Source organism: Anopheles nili, chromosome 2 (assembly GCF_943737925.1).
Source record: "Anopheles nili chromosome 2, idAnoNiliSN_F5_01, whole genome shotgun sequence".
Lineage (NCBI taxonomy): Eukaryota > Metazoa > Arthropoda > Insecta > Diptera > Culicidae > Anopheles > Anopheles nili.
The window spans coordinates 75949153-75968060 of NC_071291.1; the positions used below are offsets into that span (position 1 = coordinate 75949153).

At 46.9% G+C, this 18908-nt stretch overlaps 3 protein-coding genes across 3 annotated transcripts; all 3 read left to right on the forward strand.

Annotated features, from left to right (window-relative positions):
* The first annotated feature begins 3438 nt into the window (after window positions 1–3438).
* On the forward strand, window positions 3439–8121 carry LOC128720285 (uncharacterized). Its single transcript, XM_053813946.1, has 5 exons — window positions 3439–3759; window positions 6374–6603; window positions 6696–7051; window positions 7134–7494; window positions 7573–8121. The coding sequence occupies exons 1-5, from the start codon at window positions 3439–3441 to the stop codon at window positions 7871–7873; spliced, it is 1569 nt and encodes a 522-aa protein (XP_053669921.1). The 3' UTR covers window positions 7874–8121.
* A 2746-nt stretch (window positions 8122–10867) lies between these two features.
* On the forward strand, window positions 10868–13994 carry LOC128730172 (uncharacterized). The gene is made up of 5 exons (XM_053823204.1): window positions 10868–11278; window positions 12107–12719; window positions 12794–12994; window positions 13070–13238; window positions 13338–13994. The coding sequence occupies exons 1-5, from the start codon at window positions 10868–10870 to the stop codon at window positions 13642–13644; spliced, it is 1701 nt and encodes a 566-aa protein (XP_053679179.1). The 3' UTR covers window positions 13645–13994.
* A 990-nt stretch (window positions 13995–14984) lies between these two features.
* LOC128730173 (probable G-protein coupled receptor Mth-like 14) lies at window positions 14985–18646 on the forward strand. Its single transcript, XM_053823205.1, has 5 exons — window positions 14985–15461; window positions 16175–16917; window positions 16992–17116; window positions 17190–17406; window positions 17468–18646. The coding sequence occupies exons 1-5, from the start codon at window positions 14985–14987 to the stop codon at window positions 17808–17810; spliced, it is 1905 nt and encodes a 634-aa protein (XP_053679180.1). The 3' UTR covers window positions 17811–18646.
* The last annotated feature ends 262 nt before the right edge of the window (window positions 18647–18908 follow it).

An 18908-nucleotide genomic window follows, 5' to 3' on the forward strand; every position in this document is an offset into this window, starting at 1 on the left:
TTGCAGAAGGCAGTGAATGTGGGTATGTGCAACTGTTTGAGGTAAAGTTTTCGAGTACAAAATTTGCTTTCAGCAAGAAAAAATACAGTACAAACGAGTCCCTCCTGCTCGAAACTGTGTAGGAATCATGAAGAGTTGATCTGATACTTTCCTCACCAGCGGGCACCGGTTGTTTTTCGCCGTGGGGTCGAGGATTTCAATTCCAAAGTTTTCACTTTTTTCTTCGTTTCCCTACATAAAGGCAGAGAGTGAAGATCGATAAGCACTCTACTGCCTTTGGAAGAACTCTCGGCACGCAGGTACTCCCATATCAGATCTCCGAGGGTTTTTTTTCGATAAGTAAAGAAGGGTCAAAGGAAAAAAAAAGAACATTCAACTTCATGCGCTCCGGTTCCTGGGGTTTTCCCGCGCCATCGCTTAGAGCATCGAAAAGGGAAGAAAAAGAAAACGAACCCCTGCCGGAAATGAAGGTAATTGAACGCGGCAAACGAAACTCGTCGTGGAAGGGAGAGAAGGGTGTGAGAGAAAAGTTCACAAAATATAATTCTTTCTAGGAAGGTGAAGGGGTTGCCGGTGCTAAGTGCGTCCGCGCCTCCATCGCTGTAGATTCGTTGATGAATTTTCCGGAACTGGCTCGTAGGATTTCCACGGGCGATGTATCGCTTTTTGCCGGCTAGAATGTGTGTGGTAGCGTGTGTGGCTGCGTTTAAACGAAATCTTCATCCTGCCATGCTTCCATCCATGGAAGCGCACAAAGCTTCACGAGCTTTTGAAGCTTTCTTGTCGAAAGCCCCCGGCACCGGAAAAGACGCTCCGAGTGGGAGGCTTTTATTGATCTTGGCTAGTGCCGGCATGGGAAAGGGACCACGTGAAAAATTAATGGAACCGTTAAAGAATATGCCCGTCATGGTATTTAACAGGCGGCGATAATAAAGGATGAAGTAAACTTTCTTTTCATTTCAAAGACATTAATTTTAATGTTTCAATTTGCGCATTAGGTGATGCATGAAGAGTGTAGGAGCACCTTTGCTCCCATCATCATCCTCCCTCGTAACGTGTGAGTGCAAGTTTGAGTACCATATTCAAGTCTTTTACTATTTTCAATCTCTACGCCAAAAAACCAGCACCCAATTGACGTGTTTATAGCTCCACAATCACCAAAGCCGACGCAAGTATTTTTGCCCTGGAGCTGGCAATCATCAACTAAAAGCACTAATCCCCACGTTCTCTTGAGGCTGATTGCTTCATGCATTACGAAAGTATCCTCACGAACTGAATGTGCTCGTTGGCAGCTTCCTCGAGGAAGATGACAGGTAACGGAAAGATGCACGAGGATGCGGGAGATTGTTCTCTACTCGGAAGCCTTCCGAATTCCGTTCCACCCTGAAGCGCTCTTACCCCTTCCATTGCGGAGGAGGTATAAAAATAAACGAGCATCCCGAACGAAGGCCTCTCTGGCTTGGGGCGAAAAGGAAGTGCTTCTCGTGGGCGGATACGAGGGATGAGACCCACGGGTGGCAAGTGTGCGCAAGCTGGAGACTCTCATTAAAACGATATCAAATAAGTCCGCCACCGGGTGGGGCAAAGGACATTCGCGTGCTTCGGTGTGAGTGTGGGTAGGGTTTTGGGGACGCCACGTATGTGGGCTCAAAAACCCGGCAGCAGAACTTGTGCTGGCAGAACCAACCAAGCAGCAATGTAGGGAAAAGGGTATGTTGTGCTCGCATGTACGGACCCGTGTTTAACATGGGCCCTACGCGCCCGGGCGTGAGTGTCCGCGCCGCAGGGCTTGTATCCCGGTGCCGTGTGTGGAATGTTTTTGTACAATTACCCTGCTCCACTATGAGGCAGTCGCGGCGTGTGTTTGGTTTATGGAAAGCGGAGCAGCAACGGTACGGTTCGTTTAGTTGCTGTGTTTAATGGCACCGTGTGGTGGATCGTATTGCGAGTACGGTTTTTGGATAGTATGCGCGAGACCTTGTCATCATTTCTGCTTTCATTCGTCAATCGTTCGATGCTGCGCACGGTAGATTTGATTGGGTTCTCTGCACATGTTTCAAAGCCACTCGTAGGTACATTTAGTGCAAGGTTGCCCATAAAACCACAGCCATTTAACACGAGCCCAGCTCAAATTGAATGGTTGTAACGTGAACTAGCCATGCTTGCGGTTATGGACAGTACTTGAGAAAATCTTTTAGAGCCACTACATCATGCAAATCTTAAGAGAACTACATAACCATATGTAAGCAATAGTTTGTTGCAATTTCACTTTAGTTTGTATTAATAGCGCTCCGTAGATTTGAAAAAGAGTGCCTAGTCTTATGCCTTTTAAATTACAATGGACTACACAAATGTATTTTCAAATTGCATACTTTTAGGCGTATAAGTTGAGTTTCCCGAATGCGTGTTTTCCCACCATTTCAATTAATACACTGCGTAGACGTTAAACTGATCTTACACTTGAACTTTCTAACCCATCTTATTATTTGTACATTTTTGTGCTGACATACTTCAAAAATAACTTTAATGATGTCGGTAAAGATCTGAAATTTTATAGATTTTTGACCGCTTTCTTGACACTGTGATAGCGAGTCTAAGATGTTTCTTTGTGCCTCTGTTACACCTAGAGTTAGATCTCAGACGGGGATTCCTCAGTTGAAGAGGAGGCTTGAATTTCCTTCAATAATTGTTACTGGACGAGTCATTTTCCCGTCCACCACCATTTTCCACCCGCTCCCCCTGCAGGTCAGTTTTCGAGGGCAAGTTTTGCAAAACCCTCCGAGCATCATTCTCCCCTCCCACAAGGTCGCTCTCCTCCCCCTTGCGCTCACAACACACGCGTGCAACGACTAGAACTTGTTTTTCCGATCACACCATAGTGTGCGTGGACTTACCGACACGCGGATGGGTTTTTCGGTGTTGCGTCAGTTCAGTCATCCGAAAACAAAACCTGATTTCACCTGACACCCGGGTTCGGGCGGGTAAGAGGCACAACAAAAGCAAACCAAAAACCACACTCGCAAGCCCGGCGGCAGCTGCGTTGAGCTACGCACACCGGGCCACCGCGATCGAAACCGCTTGTTGGTGTGTGCAAGGCGCATAGCCATGATCTGCATGTAGCTGCGGTGAAGTGTGAGACCTCGAGACGAGTCGACGCGCCGTAGTAGGCCATTTGCGACGGGTATCAGTTCAGGTGGAGACGCTCGCGCGCGAACAAGGAAACCGCGAACCGTGGGGCGCAAGGAAAGGATTTTCCAGTACCATACGTGGCCGCGCATGGCGGGCATGGCGTGGTGATCGTTGGTTTAGACCAGAATTGAATCGACTCGCGGACGTGAACGGTGATCGTCCTGTGGATCGTACGCGTCACCCGAGTGAGTTGTTCCGTGTGTATCTTTGCGAGCTTTTTGGTGAACTCGGGCGCGTAAGGATAGCAAAATGGTGCCAAGTAGTACGCATTGTGTGCTCGTGGTGTGGAGTGTGACCGTGCTGGTGTTGCTGCTGGCAGGGTTTGACCAGGCCGAAGCCAACTTCATCACGTACGTGGATGACTCCGGTGAGAGCGTCCCGGAGGACTACGTGGTGGATGGACACCATCAACGTAAAAAAGTGCGCCCGCAGGACTACAACGACGCACTCGATCGATTGATCGCGGATGCGCTGAACCAAACCGCTCGTCCGAGCAGCAACGAGTCGGTATCGGATGAGCTGGCCTCCAGCTCGGCGGAACAGAGCGTCGTCTGCATTGGCAATCGTCAGGTGAGGACCATCGAATATTGTGAGCAAACAGAGCGATGGTGCAAACTTTCAGCAGGTATCGACCGGAATCGGTGACCTTGGAGTTTGGAGCCGACAGTGACCATTACGGCGAGATCGGTGAAAGGCTGAAGCTCTCGAGCGGTGATCATAATTTTGGCAGAACTGTAACTTAACCTTGAAACTCCGCTCAGAGCATCTGCGCTGAAATACGCCCCAAAAAGCGTTGTACTTGAAACAAAAATGTCTCATTAATCCAACGAATGAAAATTTTTAAACCGCTCTGCAAAGTGAGGTAAACAAACACGCTGGAGAAAACAGTTGATCAAACCTTCGGCGAATTACGCGTTCGTCCGTACAGTGTTGCGGATGCAGTTAGCATTTATCAACACGAATCAGGATGACAACAGGTTGCTAATTGCATTGACCGGTTGCGTTGACCACGTATGTATGCGTGCTTTTCTCTGGGCACAGCATTTTTATCACCTTCCACGTTTAGCTCGAGCCGCTTTGCGTCGGTTCGTTCATTCGTCTGCTAATGAGCAGGATATGGGCGGCGTGGAGCAGGAGCTTATTAATGCTACCGCTTTTCAACGGCCGTCCACCGCCTCGGCGTGATGGGTGGTTGTATAATTGTTTTAATAGTTGCTTGGAAAAGGAACTAGAAAACTAGAACCCGACCAGGTTCTCCTTTCTTATAGCGTTGGGGCAACTGTCAAAAGCTGTTACACGATGCCGTCTGGTGAGTTTACAAAATCAAGGCCTACTTTATACGGCTTTACAGGTTGTCGCCATTTTCACAAACGACTGCCCTGCTATTAGTTAGTGGAATCGAAAATTTGCGTACACCCGGGCGAGATGCGAGTTGTAAAATGCTAATGTTGCATTTATGACTCCGAATCCATTTGTTATTTCGGACTACGTTTAGAAAGCTTTCCGAAGCAAATGCGGGACGTGAAGTTTTGATCTCTTGCCGTGGAATGCTGACACTCAATTCTGCTGAATTATTCATTCTACCGAGCGCACCTGGCCTGGAGATCAAAAGCCTAGCATTTTATTTCCTCATCCCGCGGGTAGCCCTGACGTGATAAAGAATGAGGAAACTATCTGAAAATGCAATATCGATCTAGCCTCCACACTAATCTTGGCAAATAAATCTGCCCCGCCGGTGCCGTGTGCGTTTGCAATCGGTTGGTGCATGGGTTGCATGAATAAAATAAGCAAACCTGCAACATCTCACAACCGGTGGAAGCCCGAAGGTTAATAAAATAAAGCACCAAGAACAGTAAGGTTTTTCGTTGCTGTTGTTTCTGTTGTTGTGTGATGACTAGGCCTCCAATAGCTGGCCGCTGTATTTCTTAACGCAGCCATATTACCGAAGGACCTTACTTTCCCTCTTTGGTTCGACTGGCCTTTGAGGTGCGGTTGCGTGTATGGTGCATCGCGAATGCACCGGAACCTGCAGTGGTAATCGAGCGACTGCAGCGAGGAAGCAATGGTGAAGATGAAGCGCAAAGCGGAGGGTGTAGTTTGAAAAGGCAAAATGCAATCTAATGTGTAGCTATTTGTCTTTTGCGATCGGAAGCTTCCAAGCCGAGAACCGTCGCTGTGGTAGCAGACGCATCTTATTCGACATTGGGACCGAATAAAACTCTTTTTGCTCGTCTCACTGTTGGTCGCGTTTGCTCTCCTACAGGACCGGTTATGGAGGTTTTATTCGGATTCCTTCGCAATTTTTTTCGAACAGACCCAAGCCAATGATTTTTAGGCGTTTTACCCTCAATATTCCGAAGAAGAAAACGTCGTCAACAAAAGGAAAGCTTGAGAGAAATATGATAATACCCAAGAAGAATCTTATTTATGGTGAAACTGGTTCATTGGTATCGGTTTGCCAAACACAGTTGCTTTTACCATGGCCCTGGAATATTGAGGTTTTCTTAAGATTTCATCTCTCTTGAACACATGACACTACTGCAGAATGATGTCCAAAATTCGTGCTATCGTCGAGGCTAAGCCATAGGTTTGGCTGCGAAAAACTTTCTTCTGTACAAGAGAGAAGCAACCTTTCTTGCTTTCCGTTAGATCTGATTTGGCGAAGAAATGTTATGCAAATCGTGCGGAAAATTGGTGTAGATTTCGCATTTGCATCAAAAATGACATCACGATGTATGACATCGTGATGTAGAATATGAATATATCTTTCCCTTTATTGGATTCTCAATAATCGGTGACTATTTTTGGATGCCTCCCTTTACAGAGTGGAAAAAATTACTCTTCGCTGGGTTACTATTATGCAAATTTGATTTCTTTTACACCTAGAAAAATTAAGCTTTGTAGCATTTTTTCATCGTGAATATTGAGAATAAAAAAATTGTACAATTCTTTTGAAATTAAACGTTTAAAGGATTACTTTTAAAATGTGACACGCAAACATCAATCATTGAAGGGGAAAATACTATTTCAGAACCTACTTATGACGAGACTGTCTCTTATTAATGTTATGCTAATCTTTCGTTGTAAAACCAGCAAATACCGTGAACGAGTTGGCTTCAAACCTCTCTCAAATTGACGACGGCTAATTTGTCTTGTCAACCTTTCCGAACTCTCGATTTCACAGAAGTTACAAATCCACACGCTGGACACGCTGACCGTCCGAAAGTGCTGCCCTAAGGGCCAGTCGTTCCACCGGCTGAGCATAACCACCTGCCACCCGATGGATCTGCACGATCACATAAGCCGCTTCACGCTGTTGGCGCGCCAACTGAACTATTACGGCCCCGGGTGCCACGAGTACGACAAATACCTGCGCTATAACACGACGATCGATAAGAAATGCGTTGGCCAACGGTAAGGAGGATTTTTTTTATTTTTCTGCTCCTGGGCTTCTCCTGGCGTTTCCGGTTACAAGCGTTCTGTAACGCTCCGTCTCACCCGAACAGGCTCATATTCAATGATCGTGGCACACAGATGATGCTCATCCAGAATGGCTCGCTGTTGGTGACACGTGGCGACCAGCTCGAGTTCTACGATGACTTCTGCGTGGAGGAAACGGGCAACATGGTGCTGGCGGCTCACATTTGCGACGAGGATGGGGCCAGTCGGTCCGACGATCTATTCTCTGGGTGGTTGGGTACGGTGATGCTCGTTTTGGCGCTGGTCGCCTCAGCCATCACTGTGCTGGCATATGCGTTCGATCGAGCATTGCCGCACCGGTACGGTCCTCTGATCGCGAGTCATGCCGGATTGCTTGCTGGAGCTATCCTGCTAGAGCTGCTACTCACCGCACTACACCAAGGTAGGAAAACTCATTCTATAAAGGAAAACAAACACTCAGGATCTTCCAGAAGCTGACGAATTATTTCTTGTCTTGCCCACAGAGCACTTTCGACCGGTGGTGGAGATGCTGGTTGAGATTTCGTATGCCCTTTTCGTGGTGTTCAGCGTGATGCTGTTCTTCTCTTCGGCCACCGGCACCAACAATATCAACTACCGGCTGCTACTGGTGGCGGTGTTCTTGGTTTCTTCAGGCTCACTCATTGCCATCGCACTGACGTTCTACTCCGAGCGTGTGCTCCTGATCGCCGTCCTCGTAAGCCTGTTGGTGGCACTGGTGATCAGTGCCGCCAACGTGTACAGTTCATTTGGGCGCAATCACCTCGGGTTCAACAGCAGCGAAAACCCGTTCGAGATGATCAATGAAGGCAGCACGGCCAAGCGAATGGACCAGCGCAAGGAACTGTAAGTGATCCCTTTGATTGCGTTGTGGAAGTGCATTCTGCATCGTCGATTCATAATTTATCCTTGATTTGCTTCCAGCACGATCGTGTCCACATTTGCCTGTGCCACGCAGATCATCGTGTGGATCCCGTTCTCGATGGGGAAGTACTCACTGCTGTCTGTGCTCGCCTGGAACGCGATCATCATCTTCGTCGTATTTGTGGGTCTGAGACGTCGTTCGATCGGCCTGTGCAACGTTGGTCAGCGGGTGAAGCTAAGCCGCCCAGGAGCGGTTCCGATCACGCAGCAGTACGCCGATCACCAGATGCCTCACGATACGCAAACCGTCCTGCCACCAGACGAGGACGTGGATGCCGAGAACGAACTGCGTGTGGTGTAGGGATTTTTAGTTGTACTTACCAGAACGCCAGGAGACTGTACATAGACGAAGCGCGGCTGCGTTTCGATAGCGAAACTGCTCGACGCTTACGCTTAAGACTCACCGCGGATTAGCCGCAACAAATATTAGCTTAACGTAAACCCGAACATTAGTCAGCGGCTGGTTAAGCAAGCAGGACCGAGGGGTTTGGGATTTTTGCTGCAAGAAAACCGCGGAATAAATAAAACAAACAGAACTCGAACGTCGAAGATCCACACACCGTTCAAGCCCGAAAACCGGTTTCAATTGGCTTCTTTTATCATCGTCGCCATCAGCAAAGGTGGAAACGGTTGGATCGTTTTCGTGGACACCGTTCCAGGTGGCCTTGATTTTCAAGTAATGCATGCAGCTGACCAGAAGACATTTTGCATCTTCAAGAGCTGCTTCTCTTCACAATACAAGATACTTCAAGCGTGGTTTGGTGAGGATTCACTTGTCGATGAGCAGGTTCAGCATGTTTCGTCAGACTCGACCACAGCATGTGGTAAAAGGATCACAAAATGCGAAAAATATAAATTTATATTGCCTTACATTGTCCTTTCTCCCATGGCATGATGAAGGTTCTTTTTGATTGCAGCCGAGCACTGGCAGGTGAATGCTTCGTGATTTATAGGGCAAACTGTCGAAAATGCCCATACATGGCAGCGCGACGCATTCGGTTAACGGAGGAGAAACACTCAACAAAAAAGTATTACGAGCCAAATAATCATACACAAAAGGAGTGACCTGTAGGGACATTAAAAGCAACCCTCGTCGATGTGTGAAAGGCTACACAGTTTGTGTGAAAAAATGTGATTATCCCAAGGCAGTAAAATACCTTCCTCGGGGGAGACCACCGAACGGTTGGGATTTCCACTGTTAACGCTAAGCGAATCGAAAAGATGAAACTTTCAAGTGGTCAAGAAAACTCCCACTGCCTTGGCAGTAGTGCTGTATGTTTCACATGATTCATCTCAACGGACTTTCCGTTAGGGACCGAAAAGCATCCAGGCCTGTTTTAGTCACTTTTATTTGTTTTAAATTAATTAGGAAAACAGCTGTTAAGAATTGTTTCTAATGAAAAACATTTTTGAAAGATTTCATGTACCCCTGAATGTAGGCAATATTTGTTATTTCTTTCGCTGTATAAAGAAGGAACAATAGATCAAAAGACTCCAAACGATCATTCTGGGAAGGAAAAAATATAGCATTATATCATAAAACATTGTTGAAATACAACTCGGGCCCATTCCAGCAGGGGATGATTTTGTATGCGTAAGAGTCATGCTTTCGGAACTGCGTCTCCATAGATCAAACGGGAAGCGAGCAGCTTGTTTATGCATCTCATGCTTCCAACATTAAACACGGTGTGGTGCCGGCAGAGTACCCACTCTACCGTGAAGCTCAAAACAAAACGAAAAGCACACCGGAAGCATACACACGCACAATTCGAGAGGAAGCTAGACGCTCCCGCGACGAAGCATTATTCTCTGTCCGACCCGGGAAGTAAAGCCGGGGAAGCAGAAAAAAGTCAATGCTAAGGTTGCAACGTTCATGCCTTTTCTGGTTGGCGTCTTTTTGGGTTCGAGTCGTTCGAGCAGGCAGTCGAATTTGGCAGTAGCACTTTGCCAAGGGCGTATATGTGGAAGTCCCCGTTCGCGTTCAGCGTCTCTAGATTAGATAAATCTTATCAGGAGCACGGAGAAACCCCTTCGTTTGGCGATTCATCCAAAGCACTCGTGCGTTAACTGAACCCCTGCTCAGGTAGGTCGCGCCGCGGGATCTTTCGCAAATGACTCGTTTGCGCCAACCGGTTCTGGCAGTTATTCCTCCGCTTCACAACAGATCGATCGTGAGCCGTGCAGAGACAACATATATCGAATTCCTGCGGTCACAATCCGAATCGCGCGCAGTGGGAGTTTCAACATGATCGTGTAGTGCGAGCTGGAAAAGAGCACCCGAGAGTGAGGATTGCGAGTGAAACAGAGAGAAGAAGGGAGAGTACCTTATTCCAAACCGATTCGGAGGGGCACACATACGCCCAAACGTCCGTGCCCTTGGGTGGTTGAAGCTGGAACCTTAAGTCGACAGTGTGGCAAGGGTTTTCCAGCAAGGCTGCAAGGTGACGATACCGGTACAACATCGAGAGAACGAGAGATCGCGAGAGCGAGAGAGGAGCGAACCCTTTTTTTCGCGTGCTCGCAGGGGTGGATTCTTCTTAGTGGCTAAGTAGTTCGCGCGGTTCCAGTGTGCGTGTCGGTCCGGTGTGCGACGATGGAGACACCCACAAGCTTCCCACTGTTGACAGCTGGCGATCGCGTGCTTCCATGACGATCGCGGTAGGCCTTGCCTGGGGTTAATCGCGCCGCCATTGCGTTGAACTTCGATCGCAGAAAGGTGTGGCCCCGAGTTCGCAATTTCGCCCGTGGCACAGATATGCCTGTACGTCCGTGATCCGTGATTGCGCGTGTGTGTTCTGCAAAGTGCATAAAAAGGAAAGTGCGTGTATTACGTAAGGGTTGCCATCCCCTTTTCGACACCTTTTGTTACCTGGTGGCATTGCTTTTGAGTCACCCATAGGTGATTCGAGGTGGAGCCACACAACCCCTATTCGTGGGCAGACGTCCTTGAGGGTGGGAGAGCGAACCAGTCAAAGTCCGATCGCACGTTTTAGAGCGATGATCGAGTTCTGCGGAACGGAACCGGTGAATTCGCAGTGCCGGTCGGTTTAGTGTTGGTGCTGATTGGGTGGAAGTGGCCACGAGCTGGCGCAGTCAGGTACCAGAGGTGCACCAGCTGAGTGGGAAGTGGAGGGTGCCGTACCATTAGGTTCAGTGCAACCCTGTACAGTGGGTTGATTGTTGTGCAGTGACACGCTCCGTTGATCGGGTTCAATAGCTCGCCACCGGTTATCTATCGTATGCAGTGTTTAGTGAGAAGAGGGTTGCAAAAACAGACACCAGGCACCATTGCGCCATGCGGACTTCAATCGGGTGTCACGTTTTACTAGTGCTGTCGCTGCTGGCATTAAGCGGAAGCCATGCCACGATTGATAACGCCACGGGGTCGGTTCGCGATAACTCGCTACCTCTCAGTGAAATACCTCCGGTGGTGGTGATTGCCAACGATGTTAACCAATCGAACAGCGTAGCACCTGCAGCGACGTCACTGTCGCCTATTTCGATTGCATCAGGCGCCACAACCACCATGGTTGGCGCCGTCAGCACGACGACAACTAGCTCCACCGTGCCATCGTCATCGATATCGACTGGCAATGAGGTCGCGACAACATCGACATCCTCAGTGGAGGTCAGCTCGATTGAGCCGATTCATCAGCAGCTGGAACCCACTAGCGACGAATTCCCAACAAACTGCTCTGAATTCAGCGTAAGTACGTCGCCAACATGGCGTTGGTGCAGTTCACGCTCCATGGGAATCGCACACGTTCACCGTAATCGGCAGTATGATAAGCGACGCACGCGTTGATAATGAAGATTGCACGGCTCGAGCTCTTTGGGTCACCCCATCGCTAAAAGCGGGCCTGATTTTCGACCCGTCTCTAATTGCCATTTAACGAGCGACACACGACATATCAATGGATCGGAACATCGATGTACACGCACCATACTATGTGAATGTTCCCTTCCAGCGCGAAAGCCGTAGCTTGGCGTCGTGCTTAGGTTCCGGTGGTCGGTAGTACCGACGTGCAAATAATTCGACATGCAAAGCGCATAGTAAAATGTTAGAGGGCTACATTCTGCGCCGTTGCGCTTCCGGAGTAAATGAGGCGCGAAAATCTGGATACAGACAACCTACGCACGGGACTCGGGAATAGACGCCAGTTAACGACGAAAAGACCATTTTCTCGTCTAGACGATAGTGTATTGCTCACGCGGGTGAGACGAGCTGACTGAGTGAACGAAGTTTTGATTAAAGTCGTCATTCCTTTACGTCGAGCTATTAACGTCAACGGGTTTCTATGAAGTACCCTTTCTTTTGCTTCATCGCGCGGTTGTAGGAGTTTTTTTGGGCTCTTAGGTTTTTGGGGATGCAGTCTTGGTTGGGTTTTATTAGCTTGATAGTCAGTACAGCGTACAGAGGAGGCTTGAACACCAAACCATTGTTTGTTAGTTCCCCGATTGATAGGCCTAGAAGATAATGCTGCTGAAGGGTATATGTATCGAAGGGTGCTAATAGTTCATCGGACATTTTCAGGCATCACCCGTTCAGCTCAAGTACAGCGAAAAGGCGCGCATTCACAAGTGTTGTCCACCGGGCCAGATGATACGACCTCGCAATGACTTTCAGTTTGAGTGCGTGCCTGGTAATAGGGAGTTGCAGATCGAAACGATTGAAGCGCATTTCTACGGTAATAACGAATGTATCGAGGTGGGTGACGATCTGATTACGCTGCCAGTGGAATCACACGACATGTGCAAGGGTGTAGAGGACGCGCTAATGTACAGTGCGGACCAAGGCGACGAGCTGTTCGTCCTGCAGAATGGTTCGCTGCTGGTGCTGGAGCTCGGATCGCTTGTGTCGGTGTTCGATAGCTACTGCGTGGAGATGACGAATGACACCCAGCTTCTGGCGAAAGTATGCGAGCACGTACAGCAACACCTGGTCGCAACGAAGCCTCTCATCCTGCTGGGTGTGGTGTTGTCAGCGATGGCGCTGCTACTCACTGCCTTGTGTTACTCGTTTGTACCGAAGCTGAACGACATGTTTGGGTATCTTATTGCGGCACATACTGGCACGTTCGCCATCGGAACGATTTTTCTCGGACTAGCTCGGTGTGGTGATCGCTGCATAGCCCCATCCAGTGTAGGTATGTAGCCTTCCGTTGGTATAACCATCGTCCGAAAGTTTCACCTAATGCTCACGAGATCGCGATCTTCGCAGGCATCACCGAAGTGTTCTCGAACGCGCTGCTGGGAAGCTCGATATTCGTCTTCTTTCTCATGAACGTCTACAATGCGGTGTACGTGGCATACTACATACCGAATGGGCTCGAGTACGACAACAAAAACAAACGTGATATGTACGCCTTCTTGGCGGTTATGTACAGCATCACACTGATACCGCTCTTTCTGTTTCCCAAGGGTAATTTGTGAAATGCTTGTCCTATCTCTTCCGGAAAACCCCTAAACAACTTGTTATCTCGTTATCTCGGACTAGGTGGACTCATTAGCATCGTATTTGTGTATTTTGGTGCGATCGTCATCGTCCAAGGGTTATCGTGGTACTACGAGAGGAGACTCGCTTCTGGCATCTATTTGCACATCAGTGCGTCGTCCAGCGACCAAACGAAGATTAATCAGGCTCGATTGCATGACATCATAAAGCAGTAAGTAGATAGATATCCCACTTGCACCCAAAAGGTGTGGTTTTTATGGTTTGTCATTATCTGGCGATAACGTTTCTGCATATTTTGACCGCTCCCTAGGAGATTTGACTGCCTGTTGGAAACCGTGTTCGCATGCGTCATGTGGATCTTATTCACGGTGTTGGTCCTGCAGCTCAACACGGTCGATATTGCCCGTATCCTAGCCGTCTATTGCATCGTAGCGCACGGGCTGTTCATCAGCGTAGTCTTCGTGAAAGGGCAGAACCTCTGGATCATCATGCGGGAGTGCTGGAACAACTCCGGTTCCGTTGATCTGCGTGCGGTCGAGAACGGTATCGAAATGAAACCGTTCCAACGACCGGCAAAGACGTCGCCAGGCAAAGACGAAGATGCACTGGGAACGTAGAAAACGGTGAGATTGCAACACGCAACGCCAGCATGCACCAAACGAAAGCAAGCGAAGCCATATGCTATAATCTGTGATCGTTGTCTCCCTCGTGCCGTCACTTCCGAGCAAAGCGTTGTGGGGCGGAAATGTCGAATATGAATTGAACGTGTCACGTCCGAGGAGAAGAGTTACCAAATCGCTGGTTTTAGAAGCAACCAAACGAGTATTCCGCATGGTCGTGTATGCGCGTGTGCCAATCCAAAATGCAGGGTAATGGATAATTAGGCGGAGCATCGCTAGGGAAGCAGTATTTCTAGTATTAGCTTTACGCGTCCGTTGTATGTAAGGTAGAAGGTAAGTTTACGAAGATCGAGATTCCTGAAATACAGATTAGAGACAAGTAGAACAAAAATAACACGTAAAGACGATTTCGATGAAAGTGATGACACACCGGTGATCTTTGCTCTAATCCAGTAATGTCGATAAATCTGTGTCGGCTTAGCATGCCTTTGCCGGTATCTGGGTGGTTCAAGAACGCGTTTAACAACCATTTTTAACATACCGTGGTTGGTAAATGGAATTTTATCGGCACCATTGCGTAAAACACTTCGGACAGTCATCAAATGTGCTCGAACATCATTGCCACTCACAGCGCAGTTCTTTTCGGGGCTTCTTCCGGGCACATAGGACGTGAAGAAAGCCCCACCAATGTTTGCTCAATAAGCGTTATCTATCTGGAGACCGGAGATAAGGTGATAAAGTACACGGTGCTTATACTGGCAAGGATAGTACAAGTAAGCCCGCCTGTGTAGGCCCTTCTCAACGTAGGGCCAGAGTCCGGTCTGTTCGCGTGCGAGTTTGTAAGCGAATGCAAGCCGTTTGGAGAGCGTGATGTACATTTATCAGTTCGCATGTGATGGTGTTCAGTTATGGACGTTTCGGCAAAGCTGCCCGTGATCAGGTAGAAGGAGTTTTGCTTGATCAATTGTTAGTGGTGATTAATGGCTACTTACGCGAGATTACTACATGACCTTAACTTTGTACATCGCTTGTACTACGGTTGCAGGAAAAGTACGAATGTAATAATACCATGCCCACGGCAGAGTTCGACATCTTCCGTGGCTTACTAGGTGTTTCTTATCGCAGTGTGTTTCTTTAGGAACGCAGGGCTATCGGAGTTGGTTTTGAATCCCTTGCAAATCCCTCGGCAAGTCATTGATACACAAACATCGCATCAGGCCGGTCGTTTTCACTGGAAGATATTTGCCGTCAGTTGATTGTAGTGATAGTGTCCACGTGGATCTGATCCAGTCGATCGGGATTAGCGACAATCAGTGCAGTGCATTCCGGGCGACATGATGAAACCTATAGCTAGTGCATCCGCGAGGCAGTGGCTGGCCCTGGCTCTGTGTGGTGCCTTGGCGTCCGTTGTAGTGGGCTCGTTCGATTCTAGTGGACAAGGTGAGTTCGAGTACGAGGAGTACGACGACGATAGTCCGTACCAGGGCAAGTACGATCCGGAAGCGGATGATGTCCTGGAGGACTTTGCCGACCACTTTGAAGTGCTGGATCCGATCACTGACGATGACATTTCTTATTCAGGATACGAATACGATGAACAGTTGGAACGGGCGGACGAAAATGCAACGTACGTCAGTGCCGTGCTTAAAACCACACTCGACAATGATACGCGCAGTGCAATTGACGTTGAAAAAACGTCGTTAAATGAAACGCATAGTGCGTCGTCCATTGGTGATCATACAACGATCAAGCCTTATTCGACAGATGTCGAAATGCCGTCGCAGGAGGAAGAGAGGACTTGTAGCAACCGTGAGGTAGGTGACAAATATTACAACTTGCTTGCGTTACGTCACCATGACCGGCTCTACTCTCTACTGTTTGGCGTTTATGCAAATCAAGTATGAAGAGAGTGAATGCTGAAAGCACACATGTCCTCTACCGTTTTTTTGAGAGCATTCATGCTAGTTCTGATGTAACAAAAATAATAGTATAAAATTGCAAATAGTGATTGAACAAAACCATTCGCTTCGTTTGATCTTGGCTAGGTTGAAGTATATTATACCAAGATTACAATATCGTTGATGGTGATGATTAGGAAAGTATGGTATATTGGAATGTTCGATAGCCGATGTGGCGCAAACATAGGATGTGACATAACCACACGAGGATTTATGCTTAAATGTAACGTCACTCCTTCTCCTTAATTATCTTCTATAATTGATTTAACTTGATTATGCTGTCAAAATATTGTGAAATGCTGTAAAGATATTTAGATAACAGCTGCGTTGATTTTATTTTAATGATAAGAATCAATGGGCAATTCTAAATATGGTCAGGCCATTCTTAAATAAATAACAAAAACAATAAACAATGGTCAACACTGTTGCTACAATTTGATAATTTGATTTGATTGATTTCGAGAAATCCCAAAAAGGTTTCGTTATCTACAAGCTGGCATTACGTGTATAGTATAGTATTTATTTAGTCGTTTGCCGTTAGGGAATAATGATATAATGTTCGTTTTCAGATCCTATCCACCCAACCAGTGTACGAGAATACCTTAAAGAATGTTATCAAAATGTGCTGCCCGCAAGGAGAAAGCCTCATGGAAGAACACTACATCTACGTCTCTTGTTTTCCGAATGATATATGGGGAGGAGGTGATTCAAACAAGAACTTGCCTGAGGCTATCATGGCAAAGTTCTATAACGGCTGCATCGAAGACCTCGAGGAACCAGTTATCCTAGGCGTGCGTTACGGCAACCCGTGCAGTGAAGGTGCTGAAATGGTTAGCTTTAGTGCGCGTACCAATGATTCGCTATACGTCATCCAAAACGGATCCCTGCTAGTTATCTACGGCCAGGACGTGTTCTACAACATATACGATGCTTACTGCTTAGATTACGATAGGAACGACGGTACACTGATCGGGTATGTCTGCCCCCAGCAATTAAATCTAGTTCCGGACGTCATCGAAGCGCAGCTGATGTTGCTCACACTATGTCTCATCGTTGCCATACCGCTACTGCTCACCACGGCACTCCTGTATATCATCATCCCGGAGCTGCACGATTTGCATGGCAAAGCGATCGCGATGAATTGCATCAACTTCGCCTTAGCACTGCTTTTACAGTGCTTCTTCCAGTATCGCAACCAGAAAAATCGAGTGCTGACAGATGACATGTTGTTGGCAAATTACGCCGAATACTTCCTATTGGCCACGTTTTTCTGGCTATTGGCAAATTGCGCCAACAATTGTATTCTCATTTGGTAAGCACCGCGCACTTTTACCTCTCCAACCCACTCAGCTTGGACGGCTTTCAAGTGCATGTTCTTTATTATAGGTACTACGAACCAAAGCAGAAGGACCGGAGCAGTCGCAGGGAAAACTTCCTGTTCGTGGTGTGGATGATTATCGCACAAATCATCCCGCTGTTCATTATTTTGCTTTGCTCCAAAACTAAAAAAGGTGGGTTAAGACCGAAAGCTTTCGCGATGAGTCTGATTGATGTGCATGATTCGTTCTTCATTTTGCGCACCAGGAAATCCGGCTAAGAAGCATTACTTGTTCATTTCGATCATCACGAGCGCCACATTGGGGGTGATTTTGTACGTAATTACTCTGATTGGCATCAGAAAGTTGACACGGATGTATTACTACTACACGGAAGTACGGCAGCGCTTAATGGACGTTGGCAAGGAGTCCGACATAGAAAGCTACAGGATTTCGGGGTCAACAGTTAATAAACTCATCTACATGTAAGCTAACACGTTATTTTTCGGCATCGGGTTGTATTTAAAACCGATTTCTCGATTCTAGGACGAGGTACACAGGAACGCTGTTATTGGTTATGGGGATCATTTGGACAGTGATGACTGTGACGTACTACAAGCAGCGCGAGCTTCCTATATACTACGACATCTTGTTCGGAGTACAGGGCATATTTATGTTCATCATCTTTGTCTGTATGCCCAAACCGATGGTAAAAATCAAGAATTGGTTCATTGAAAACAACCACTGTATCAAATTCTGCAACATGCCACCGACTACTCCCGACCCTGTTTCGCGTCATACATTCCGTAGTATTTCGCAAATGACAGAGACACCAGCGAAAGAGCCAACTAAATTTTTGTCAAATCCATTTAAGTATTTGCCGGAGTAGAACATCTCTTGAAACTGGTGAATACGGGTCTATACGAGGTGTTTGCAAATGGCAGGGAAATATGCTCGAGTTAATTCCGCAATATAAACATTTAAAAAGTACTGTTTGCCGTGCCATGCAATCCAAGAAAAACGTCACAGTCGAGTGTTAACAGAGTTAATTTTTGCGAATATAAAGAAATCTATTCAAAATTTATATTAAGCGGCATAGTGATTCATTTTCGACAGCTAATTTAGGCTCAACACCCTTAACGCTCCCTTGTAATTGCCCCACGTCCAAGGTAATTGCTTTTGGTTCTTATGAATATTCTATTGCACTACACTGTCGAGAAAAAATGGTCCAGTATGAAACAAAGTAAGCCAAGGCGTTTCAAGTATTGTATATCATGACATTCAGTAGACCCAGCGTACGTACGGCGGTCACTGCCAGCGAGATAAACATGTTAACATGCTTTATTGCTTATAATGATATCGATGTGTAACGACTCAATAAGAATTTTAAACTTGACACTTACAATATATAACGTTGCAGTTTACTAGCTACACATAAGGAGAAATACAAAATCGATATTTTTTCTACAATTTCCATTTATTGGTCTTATGGCCAGGCTAAGGTTGGCGGATTTCTGCTTAACAAGAACACAAACGAGAAAACAACACGTAGACTGTAAAGGCCTATTTGTCTAGTAATCTTCATAATTGGCATACATGGCTCTAGTACCCGGTGCGATGGTTGCTAAATATTGCCGAAAACGCCAACGGCGCCATATTAAGATTATGTATTATGTATCCTTGCGAAGGCAAACGGTACCCGTGATTCATGTCTAACGTTCATATGTGCATAGAAGGGTGTAAAACCAGTTTGTAACGTATTAAAATAACGATAATAAAATCCAAACGTATGAAATTAGTCATTCCTCTGTACAATTCCTAGATGAAACGGGAATTTTTCCCATGAAATAAACAACAAAGCAACTCCACATAAACCAACGGGTTTGCACGAAATTTAAAATAAAATTTCCCATTAATTGATCAACGGAAAATCTGCGTTGGTAGCATAGACTTAGATGAACTTATTCGTACGACTAAAAATCGATAC